Source organism: Pygoscelis adeliae, unplaced genomic scaffold (genome assembly GCF_000699105.1).
Source record: "Pygoscelis adeliae isolate BGI_AS28 unplaced genomic scaffold, ASM69910v1 Scaffold457, whole genome shotgun sequence".
NCBI lineage: Eukaryota > Metazoa > Chordata > Aves > Sphenisciformes > Spheniscidae > Pygoscelis > Pygoscelis adeliae.
In genome coordinates, this window is record NW_008825153.1 from 241,262 (window position 1) to 253,798 (window position 12,537).

Genomic DNA, 12,537 nt, shown 5'->3' on the forward strand with positions numbered 1-12,537 from the left:
AGCAGAGAACACCTTTTTCCCCTACCAACTAAATTTAAATGGAACTAGGAAATACAAGTCCTACACAAGAAACTCTTTCAGAGTTGAGCACAGGGCAGACCTTCATTTTGAGCACAAGAATCAAGAAACAGAGCATGCACTGTGCTTTGCAAGCAGAAGGGATTCAACAAAATTGTATTTGTCCTTCCATCCTTGCTCACAGCTTTGCTTGTGATTAGCCTGCATCATTCACCCGTACATTCAGGTCCCTTCATATGTCAACATCTCCTTCATTAAGAACATTTTTAGGTGTTGTAATACTGAAATCAGGTGAATATATTTATTATTTTTTTCTCTCCTGCTTGTTGTGTTTTGACATTTGGCTTCTGTTATATTTCAGTTTGTTCTAGGTAACCTACTGGAAGTCTCTCTCACAGATGAACTATACCATATAATTTTTTTCTGCATGCTAAAATCTCACATCAATCATGCTTATCTTCTTCAAAAGAGAAATTTTTTCATTCAAATTGAGATTTCAGCTAAATGGTATGACTAAATTGGCAACTACTTCAAACAGGATCTGCTCGTAATAGCACCTTAGAGAAGAACTCTCATGCCACTTCACTGCCATAACCAGGAGTTAACCACAGTATGTGATTTAACTGTAATGATATTATACTGTAAATCTGTGATTCTAAGGCAGAACCTGGAAACTTGCTGAGAAGCCCCTCTTTCAGGATGTTAAAAACCCTCCAGTTCTGTAAGGAAGCTCTCTCCAAGAGATCGGATTTCTCCTTCACAGGCCATGTTACTGGATATATCTAAACCATAGGATGCAGTTATCATTTCTTACAGAGTCACTACAAGCAAACAAATTTGCTTTTTTTCCTCTACAGAGAGGCAATGGCACACCGGCATTATTAGAAACTTACGCCATCATATTACCATGCACTTACAGCTACAGCCCTTTTGACTTTAAAATGCTACTTGAGTTAGTAACAACAGCCACGCCAGCTAGGGATCAAGATGACATACAAATTTCTCTTTAAGATACCTATTTCCCTATTAAAGGCATGTGTCCTGAGGTCTGTTACTTAGATGGCTTAAATAGCCTGCCTTAACATCTGAAACAGCGATCATATGTTTAAACACCTTTCAATTTCCTTCACCAAATAAGCACATACTAAAGCTGCAAAACCAGCACCCACTTTGAACCAAGACCAACCCTGTGGCAGGCCCTAAAAACCCCCTTCAGGCATGCGCCTTGTGCTGGCTCCTGCAGAGCAACTCATCTTCTTCCTTACTGTCATCTTTCCAGTTACAGCTCCCTCCCCACAAACACGTTATTTTATTCAGCAGTCCCTGACTATCCAAATGCCAAGAGTGACTGCTTAGAATCATTTAGGTTGGAAAAGACCCTTAAGGTCGAGTCTAACCGTAAGCCTAACACTGCCAAGAACGTAACACTGCCAAGACTTGTTCAATACTCTGCTTGTTCAATACTCACTGAAACAAGTGGGCCTGAAATGTCATATTCTGTAGCACTGCATGTAAAGTAACGTTTGAGCTACCATTAAAAAAATTTATGTCCACAGAATTCTCTAGTGCAAAGGAGGCACAACGATTAGCCAAAGGATGGAAAAGCATATTTATTCTTCCTAGTCATATTTACATAAGCGAGGATGGGGCAGGAGAAACGAAAGAACTCTGTGTCAGAAAGAATTTGCTCCTTTTTACATAAAGGGAGCAAGTAAACTAAGGCGTTATTGATTTCATTTTATGAAGAACTTTTTATAATATATAATTGAGTAGGTAAATTATTATTTTTGGAAATATGTGTATCAGGAAATACGTGCATCACCTTACTATGGCTAATGTTTGCTCTATCAAAACAAACTGCTGGCCAAAATAAGTTCCTGTAGGCTAGAGTAGAGCATTTTAATAAGGTGATTCCAAGCAAAACAGGAGGAAATCTAGTCAATGAAATTACAGTAAACCGGTATGCTGCTTCTTACAAATTTGATATACTATTTGCACACAGCAAATGGTTTAGCCTTACTGTTTCCTGAGTGTACTCTCTTGGCTAAGTACAAAGAATTCTTTTTTTGTGCAAGCCCAGAAGTAGAGGGAGGAGATAAAAGATGGAACTACCTATCTATTAGCTAGAACACTCATTGCTTCTGGTGAATCACAGTAACTTAACCAAAAACATCAGATGTATACCAAAGAAATCTGAAATCCAACTCATTTAATTTGGCTTCTTATTTGTATTTATTTATAATCCTATGCAAGCGTAAAATTTGAGGGATAAAATTACTACGCTTTAAAAAATGGGGGGAATCTGGCAGGCATTTTACTTGGGCACGCAGTGAAAGACAGTGCCCACTGCAAGGAACATATAATTTGAAGAAGCAAGGCAGACAAATAATACCAGAAGAAACAGAAACAGAAGCATGCAGTAAGAGGTGTGTGGTGAAACCTGGTTCAGTGACACACAGCCGTAAGAGAACACTTCTTGCTCCCAGGTCCAGCAATCTGCTGCTTTGGATTCCTGAAAGCAACTTCACCCTTCACTAGTTTGAAAAGGCCTTTATTTAGAGCAAAAAAAAAAAAAAAAAGAAGTATTTAAAAACCTTCTACCTTTGTAGGCTTTGGAATATTGAAACACTTGGAAAGAACAAGTTTTCATTTCACTAGACCAGAAATATTTCAAGGTTTGTTAATAAATACTTCAAAAAGAAAGACAAGGTGTCTTTCATTAACAGGCTCATTTTTAAACCTACAAAACTGCAGACAAATACCTGAACTTTTAGACCACCAAATCATGTTCTACACTGGTTTTTGGCTATTGCTGATTTCCCCAAAGTACGGTGGGGAACTCAGTGTGCAACTTTCCTTTAGAACTAAGGGTATTAATACTATAAATATGTCTTACTGCTTAATTTTCCTGCCGAATATGTCTCAGGTTTTTTGCTATTCAGCTTTAGCATTGGAAGAGGTTTAAACAAAGGGTAGCAATCTCACTGAAAACAAACAGCAGAGTTAATTTATGATTTAAACCATCAAAGGCATGAAGGACGTTACAGCTGTCAGTAAGTTATAAAAGCTTGTCTTATTTGAAGCCTTTAGCTCTAAGTCATTTAAATGTCACCAGAGAAAAGCTCTTATTCTGCAAACCAAGATAGCATCACCCACAGCTGGCTTTGCACTGGATGCTGTCAGCTGTCAGACTCTGCTGACCTGTAACTCTCGGGTTAACTGAACATTATGTACATCTGTTGCCTCCGTTGTTCCATACCGATGGATCACTTACATGTGACAACAGGAGTGACACTTCTTCACATCTACATGAAGTATTACTTCATTTGTAACAAGATGATTCCTTTGGGGACTCAAGAGATTCTTACAGAAAGCACCTCCCGAGGAAAAACCCTTATCACGCAACTTCATCTCAACTACCTGTCTGTTGTTTAGATTTAATATACTGACATCCATGCCACACTCGATGCATTTCAAATAATTTTGGGGCAAAAAATCCAAACCAACAACAGAAAAAAGTATGTCGGTGTTCTATGCACCCTTATTAAAAAGAACCCTTGAGAATGAATAATAAATGCGATGGCTTGAATCATTCCGGTATTATGTCAGTGTTTCCAGTGGTTTGTAACATGCTATAAAAAACAAGAAACAAGCACAATGATTTCATTGTGGAAAGATACAAAACCTTACCACAATATAAGAAAAATACCTAATTGGTTTCGATTTCGGTATTGGAAAGAAAGGGAGGGACATTTGCTGGTTTTATTTGATTGTTTTGCTTATGGCATCAGGAGCCAGCTTTGCACCTTACAGCTTCCTTGATGTTCACTTGGAACAACCAGCTCATCTCCAGCGCTGCTACTTCTTGTTTCTTCTGTGGTGCTACAGCAAAGCTGTCATTTGCCCATCGTTCACCTTTATGTGATGCCCTAAACTCCAGAGTTATGTGGTATTACAACTAAATTCACCATGAATATCAAAACACTACTTTAAAAGAGTAGAGAAGAAGCAAGTTTGTGCTCTGAGACACAACACTACTTCAGATAAAATGCATCAAAGCAAAGGGTACCTACATTTGCAAAGTCGAAGTGACAGCAATAAAGGATCACGAAGTAAGCATTTATCACTGCTTTTAATAGTAAAAAGTATATCAGTACTCTCAGAAAAACTGAAAGGGTGAAAATTTGAGGTGGCAGGGGAGTATGACTATTTTGTCCTGAAGATCAGCTTTTTTTGCATGAGTGGAGTGATTAAAAAGCACAGCACTAATCACTTAAGAAATTTCAACTTTTTCTAACAGCTAAAATGAGCCACACAGGTAAGAATCAAGAGAGAACAAGTTGACCATGCTTCATGCTTATCCACCTTATCTACCATGCTTGCTTGATAGGTACTGAAGGAAGAAGAGCTGCTATTTGACTCTGAGAGGTAACAGTAACTGATGAAGCTCTATTACACCTCTGCAGCTTGATACATGTTTTAATTCCAGATCCTCTCATCTATTCTCTTGCACAAGGTCTGTTTACTTGGCCTTCCTAATGCCAAGGGGTGAATCTCAAACATCTTTAAAAAAAGGTTAAGGGTGTGGAAAGAAATCTGAAAAGTAGGAAATTAATTAAACACCTACGTATCTTTCCTCCTTCTCATATGAAATATGTCGGGTTTTTGAATATGTGCCACTAAGCGCTCACATAAATGTTAAAATGGGGCTGTAGCCTCCCTGTAAGTCAGGGGTGGACACAGGGTCACAGTATTAGTTCCTGAAGTTCGTGGCCAAATACTAGAAATCTATAGGAACATATCATAATATTAATACACTTTGGCATTGAAAATCTCTTTAATAAATATTATGTATAAGGATTTAGAAATGTATATTCTACTAAGACACTGAATCAATCCCTCAAAAGGATTTAAGATTCTGAAAAAGAAAAATGTTCTCTCTCAAGTATAAAAACTTAAAAAACCCCACAGTAACTAACAGAAATCTTAGAAGCCTATAAGCTATAGAAACAACATGTATTACCTCACATGCCCATCCTTCAATTAACTTGTGATTTTCAATAGCAAAAAATTAAGCACTTTGATCTAAATAGCAGCTACAAAAAATAGCTATTAAGTTTCTTCTTTCTGAAAAGCGATGATTAATATTTAATTGCCTATTTTCACTTTTCAAAGCTGCTCCTTCATAATTAACACATACTCAGGTAATTTAAGTTCTAGCCCACAACATTCTACTTCATTACAAAGCTAAGTGAAAATACTGACAAGCAGCCTTGCTTTGAAGTATTCTGGCCCTACATTACTGCACAGATATGGCTGTTCTTGCAAGCGACACTACATAGGATAGCTGCAAAAAGTTTCTCTTTAGAAACTGCACTACAAAGGCAGCACAGCTACGGTCTTGGGAAAGTCAATAGTCATGTAGCAAGAAGTGAGCTAACTGAGTGAAAAATCTGCCTAAACATCTGCTAGCTTTATAAATAAACTCGCTTTTTTTTTTTTTTTAAATGAGCCTTACCTGACACAGAGACCGTGTGTGACCTTACTCCTTGCTTCTCATTGTTGGCGAGCCTGTAAAACAGAGGTTGGAATCGCTGAATGCTGTACATTCTTCACGGTCACATACACTGGGAATTCATCCTAACAGGGCACCTACTGTAATTAGCAGGGCCAATCCATTTCCCACAGTGACAGATTTTGAAGGGGAGAGAAGTCAGAAAGGAATCTACCATTTCAAACCCCATCTGGGGGAGTAAGAGCGGAGAGAATGCGTTACCATTAATTAGCATACTGATTCACGACGACAGAGCAAATTTCAAGGAAATAACGAAACCTAAGTTTTACAAACTTTTAAGATCAAGCCGTGCACATCTAAACTTTGTCAACGTACGTAATTTGATGGCGCTTCTACTTTCTTTATTATTTACTGGAAATAAAGTATGAACTGAGTTTTTGTCTGTAAGATGACTCACCCTGTACAACAATTTTAAATTGATTTACGTGTCAAGTAAATTAAGAAAAACAATTAAATTTAAATGTAGTTAGCTATAAATGTTCATTAGTAACAGAAATTCCAATGAATTCTTCTAAGTTTTTTTTCATGTACATACATGAACATAATCTTAATGGTAAGACAGCAAGAGTACTGCACTTCATGCTTTCACAAATCTAGAATTTCATCTGGCAAGGGCAAATCTTTCCAGATGCAAGATGGTGTCAGCTAGTAGTTTTATATATTTGACAAAAGCCCGTTCCTCTGCTGTCAGGCTAAGAGCATATGTGGTGCCCTTGTTTAAACAGACTCAAGCGTACAAATTCAGTTTTGGTAAACTGTCCCAAAAATGGGAAGAAGCTTTTCCTTCAAACCTTATTTTATTCCAGAAATCCCTACAAATAAAAAAAAAGGTTAAAATTTATGTAATTCAAAAGTTATTTTGTGTTTCTCACTTGTATCTATTTAAGTAAAACCAAATTTTCCTCTTCCATATGAGCGCACACTAAGTTTACCAATTTTACTGCTTCCAGCCTTGACTTTAATTTCCTTTTCCTCCCTGCATTTTAACTCCTCTCTTTCTGCACCATGAGAAAGCTACCTGGCTAGTGAGGACTGCAGCAGGACCTGTGAAGGAAGAGCAACCACTAGTATCTAAGTGGCTAGTTTCTTGCAGATACAGGAACAAACTGTGTTCCATGCTCCACCCAATAGTTACAAAAGTAATAATAATAATTCTGGACTCCTTCCAGGAATCGAGGAATAAACGGAATGAGGTGGCTGGGTCAAAGTAGGCACAGTCCCTGTGTCGCAAAGCAAAAAGGAAGAGGTAAGTCACTATAAACTGCTAAATTTCATTTGGTCTTTCAACAATTATCTCCTGCTACTGCATACTGGTGATACTGCCTGATAAGGTTCAAGGAGAACAGCTGGATGAGACGCGGCTTTAAACCGGGTCTGAATGTGGCTATTGAGAAAGCATCCAGATTACAAACAAGCAAAAAAAAACCCCCGTGGCTTGGTTAAAGGACTGAACTTCAGGAGACCACAATAAGAAACTGCACATGGAAAGGGGAGACAACCATCACAACTTGCCAGATAGGATGGAGACCTAGCCATTGATGCCAGGAATGAAGAGAATCAGCAGGACAAATTTATAGTTAATAGGCTTGCCTTGCACTGCGTTATGGACTACTGACTCCAACAACATAAGAAGCATTCTTAGTTCAAACAGAGCTAAATTAGAAATCTTTTCTTAATTACCTTAAAGCTTGGGAAGGAAAAAAATGCAAAGAGGTATCCTAGCATACTTTATGTAAAAATTATTAGATGCAGATAGCATGTCTCAGCATACCTTGGATATAGTATCATCATAAAACTAGCCAGAGAAAAAAATGCAACTCTATTTGCCTGACATAGATTAGCATTTTCTACAAATCCTTAATTACCACAGGAGAATTTTTCTACATTACTATATTTAAAAAAATAGATTAAAAAGTACTTGCTATGTAAATTATATTCTTTATTACACTGAACCTAGAGATCCCAACTTAGACTTGCCCCATTACAGAAATTTTATTAACAAAAGGTGACACGACAGATCTATGATAGGCGAAAAAAAATATTTTCTGTATTTCACATAAGCAGAAAAGGGAACAAATACGAAAAACAAGAGCATAGACTGACTCACAGATTGAAACCACAATTCAAAAACTGTTTAGCATCACTCCTGTAATTAAATTTACTCATGGACTCAAAATAAATAGCCTGAATCCCAGTCAAGCCTTTTCCAAAACAACCTTCTTTTGTTACTGTCAAATATGATCGATGCATTAAGCACTTTTTTCCTCAGATTTTATTTCTGGTATCTTTATAGTTTAACGCTGCTGTCAGTCATTTATGCCCCACGGTCCCAAACATCTGTCTGCTATTTGTCCTAGAATCCAAAAGCAACAATAAAAATTAAGCACGTATAGGAAGTCCTAAAGCGCCACTTAAGCAAAACTATTTTTCAAAATAGGTTTTTTTAATATGTAAGAAAAGAAAACGTAAAACTTACTTTGGTATTGATGGTAAAGCTCTTTCTCCTTCTGTGTAAACAAGAAGAAAACAGGATTAAAATTTTTTAAAGTTTCCAAATAACCTCTCTCAATGTGCAATACGTACGTATCTGAAACCATACTCATCACAATCCCTTGGGGAAACTTACGTTGATTCAAAACACTGTTCTATACATATATTAAAGAGCAGCATATCAACACAAATCCTTCTAACCAGTGATATAGACCTTCTAGCAAACTCTTATCTGCTAGAACAACATATACAGAATATAAAAGTTCTTTTTTATTCTTAAGAAATAATTCCGGTAAATCACCTGCAGAAAGTATGACAGTATCTCATCTCTCTAGTAAGAAAGGCTTTTATCTCCAAGATGTGCTAAGTGCTAACGTATAAATAGAACAATTGAAGCCAACTTGGATTTCCAAGCAAGACAACTGAAATAAATCATTAAAGCACGTTACATTTCGTACTGATCTCACATTTGGTTGAGATTATACGGTAGTAATGCTTAGTAGCCAGAGATGAAGCTAGCTTTTTGTAAACTATTTTCAAATCCTTGCCAGTCTTTCTTTGATAATGGTATTGTGTAATAAAAGCTCGGATGTACATAATCAAGGGGTTTTTTCCCTATTGGATTTGATAAGACAGTTGGTATCCATGTGGGGAAGGATGATGGGGAAGTTACTAATTCTTTCGTAAAACACCAATGATTTACAGTAGGTCAAAGTATGAACGGAAAGAGAGAAAGTGGGCAATTAAACTGGGTATCGCTCTCTAAATCACTGTAGTACTGATAAAGGGACCTGAAAGAAAATGGAAGAGCCACACTTTTAGAAAATGGCAATACATACTGATTACACAAAAATCATAGAAATTCTAGTTTGTTCTCATCCTATATTAAATTATCTTAATTTTCCAGACCTTATAAAAGAAAACTACAGTTTCGCCTTTGTGTATTACGGGACTGAGTAGAGAAATGCCCAATACCCAGACGCCATGCTCAACAGGGCAAATTACAGTATTTTGTTACAATTTTTTTTGCTGTCTAAAGGTAGAACAACATAGTTTAGCTCACCAACCTAGGTCTGTTTCTAAGTTTATTTGAAACAATATTTAGGTCATAAATGATGCTAACAGCATGGTCTGTTAAGTTCACAGAGATCCATTTCTGTTTCCTACAATTTTGCTGTACTTTCACCAATCAGGTCTATTTTTTCCATGCTTAATTTCTGCCACGGGCTGGCTGGCTGGCTTTTAGGGGACTGATCAGACCTTTTAATGTTAAGAAAAACAAAAGACCACTTTAGAAATTGCCCAAGCCTCTATAGTTTCGAGCAGGGATGCACTGCAATTTGCTATGAGATGGGTGTTGTATCAGGATGTTTCCTTTCACCATCTCAATGAAAGCCTGACTCGTTTTAGTCAAGCTATCAGGTTTTTTTGGGGGAAAAAAACCACTGCAGTACAGGCACGCTCAGCAGAGCTCTTACACAGCCTCAAAGCTAAATTCCTCCAGCGAGGAGACTCCAGCACTGGACTTGGGCTGCAAACGCTCTAAATCAAGCCCAGGGATACAAAGTCAGATCTTTCCCAGTGGGTTTGGACACAGGAATAAAAAGAGACAGGCTCAAGCGTACTTAAAGGTGCTGAAGAGCAAGCGGGCCCACCACCTTAAGTGCAGAAAGGGTAAGACAGCTGCACCTCAGGGTCTGATGAGGGGTGTTGAAAAGGAAGATGTAGGAAAGAAGGGAAACAAAGAGTTGTGGTTTGGGAGATGACCTAGAGCAGCTTGGCAAAGTGACTAGAGCAAGCACCTGAGACTGGAGGGTGGAGGAAGGACAGCAAGATTATACAAGAAGCATGAGGTGGGATATAAAGGTATTGTGATGTTACAGTAAATGATACCTTTTGGGAAAGGAAAGGAAAGGCAAAGATCCTGAAAGGTAGTGTGGAGTGACAACTATCAGCTCAGATGCTTGAAGGTGACATCCTGGCAATAAAAAGACTGGGGGGGAGGTACCCAAAAAAGACATACTGGAATGGGCACTAGAGGATTCACGCTGGATGGAACTGGGCAAAAGACATCAAGCTTAGAGAAACAGGCAGAAGAGTCCTGCCCACTACTGTGTGGGCCTCCCTAGGGTTGTGAAGGAGACTCAAGAACCTGACATTACACCTGATATCTACACCAGCTGTCATCATTATTTGTGAAAGCATCCCATGTTCTAGTTTATATCAAGTTATGATGCTACTGTTAGTTATTCCAACACCGCTCCTACATTTGGCAATGGATTTAACGGTTTAGATGTTGCTGATGAATCACGTTGAAGCAATATTGCAAAGGAAATAATAAAGGGTGGGAATAACCTTGTTATGAATTCACCAGTATTGAGGTATCTTCATGTGTTTTTGATATCCAAGGCTTTATTGTAGTCAGCAGTTCTAGTCTGGACAATGAGTGAAGCCAAGGTCTGCCCAGCATCCTCTCTTAGGAGCTGAACGTCTCTAAGTCTACTGAGAGTTTTGACTACGTGGTCATTGAAACTGGCACCTTAAGCACCTATGTATAGTTTCCCCAACTCAGTTTGAACTAAAACATACTTGTAGTCTGTTGGTTTTAAACACTTAGGAAATGATACAAACATACAAACCTCTGTGTTAAAAGAACTTTATTAAAATACAAAGTTAACTTCATTATTTGATATTAAATCAAGATAACTGGTACACAATTAATGAGCAGCTATTCAAAACAATTTTCCTTCCTGTTTAATATGTAGCTCCACCACATATTAACTGCACACTATTCAAACTGTATTCTAAAGATAGAACTTTTAATTTCCTCTAGGGTTTTCTTTTTTTGTGTGGAGCACATCAGTATCATATTTGGGGACTTCAGAAACATCAGTGAATGATTTCATAACACTTACAGGGCCACAACCCTTCATATGTTCAGAGTACTGACCTCAGCTGCAGATCAGATTGTTTCTCTTTCCTGCAAATGTAGACCCCAACCTCTTAAGAAAGTGAGAAATACCACAGGAGGCAACTGCTAGCGTAAGCTGAAGTCAATTGCTACCTATCAAAAAGGATCTAAGAGAGAGACAGAATCTAACTTTCCAATGCAGTATTAAATTTCCTTGACCATGAGATTCTCATTCTGTTCCTGCAAGTCCCTACTTCACTTAACTGAACAGCTCTCTATCGATGCGAAATATAAAGCAAGGATCCTAATAAAACATCTCTTTCACAACAAAATCCTGATTCCACCTCAATACTAAACCCATTCTACACATTTTGTGAGATGAAGAGAACGCTAATAGAAGTGGTATTATGGAGTCAGTTAAGGAGTAGTAGTATGATATAGGTAACAAGTAAAGTGTGACAAGGTGCAAGGAATTGAAGATGGCTGGAAAACGGTGAAAGGAAATGATGGGGATGGACAGAGAAAAGCAGAGACTCTAACCAAAGTTAAATGAATGTTTGTTTCCAGATTGGTTGGAAAAACAGACAGCATGCACCCTGTTATTTCTGATCATCCTCCTTATCACTGTCTTTTGCCAAATTCCATGAGGCATGACTGATTTTGTTCTCATTAGCAGCAGAGCAAGGCACTGTCATGCACCGAACAGAACTGGGCCCTTGTCCTCTGGGTTGATGGGGGTGGGAGAGGTGGACAATGCACGCTCAGCCCTGGGGAGAAGGAAGGACCACACGGCACCGCTCTTAAGCCACAATCTGACATGCATTGACCGGCTACGCGGACAACAGCCCCCTTTTGGCTGCTCGAGATATGCATCAAGTGGAGGCCCAGATATGGACAGGGGAAACTGGAAAAGTAAGCATATGTAAAAAAAAAAAAGCAGACAAGTAAAAACCTACTATCAAGTAGTATTAGAGATGCCTCCCCTTTCACTGGAGAAAATTCAAGAAAAATCCATCTGCATGGAGCTACTGTTGAAATGGCGTATCAAAGCTGATCTTATAGACGCCTACATGCCCTCTGGATACAAACTGCTTGCTTCAGGCAGTGTTTCCCAAGTTGGTGCCCATCCGTTTACAGATTATATCCCAAATAAAATATGAAACATTCATTAGTACCCTTGTAGGTCTGAAGTCAAAATTCATTACTAACAGCATCCCAGTAAAAGCATATGTTGTTTTTCACAAGTTGAAACCCACAACATTTTGCCCAATTCTGTATTCAGTTAAAAAAATGGGATATGCATGATTGTATTGGGGTGTCCATGCCCACGTGTTGCCAGTGGGAGCTGCAGGGCGGCCTCTGTGAGGAGAGGCTGGGGCTGCCCCATGCCGGACACAGACGGTTCCAGCTGGTCCCAGCCGGCTCCAAGGGCCCCACCGCAGGACACGGCCGAGCCCCTCGGCCAAGCTGGGGGCGCCTGGGGGAAAAGAGGTGCCAGAAAGGGCAAAAGGCGGCACAGGCAGAGGAGGAGGAAGCCAAGGAG

The 12,537-nt window shown here is 38.7% G+C and overlaps 1 protein-coding gene across 9 annotated transcripts in view; it reads right to left on the reverse strand.

Annotated features, from left to right (window-relative positions):
• PTK2 (protein tyrosine kinase 2) overlaps positions 1 to 12,537 on the reverse strand; it is a 212,688-nt gene that overhangs the window by 68,204 nt on the left and 131,947 nt on the right. For all 9 annotated transcript variants that reach the window (XM_009328415.1, XM_009328414.1, XM_009328412.1 and 6 more), the window contains exons 13-14: positions 8,070 to 8,100; positions 5,537 to 5,589 (exon numbers count right to left, since the gene is read on the reverse strand). In XM_009328415.1, coding sequence (XP_009326690.1) covers positions 5,537 to 5,589; positions 8,070 to 8,100 — 84 coding nt within the window. The remainder of the gene's footprint in view (positions 1 to 5,536; positions 5,590 to 8,069; positions 8,101 to 12,537) is intronic.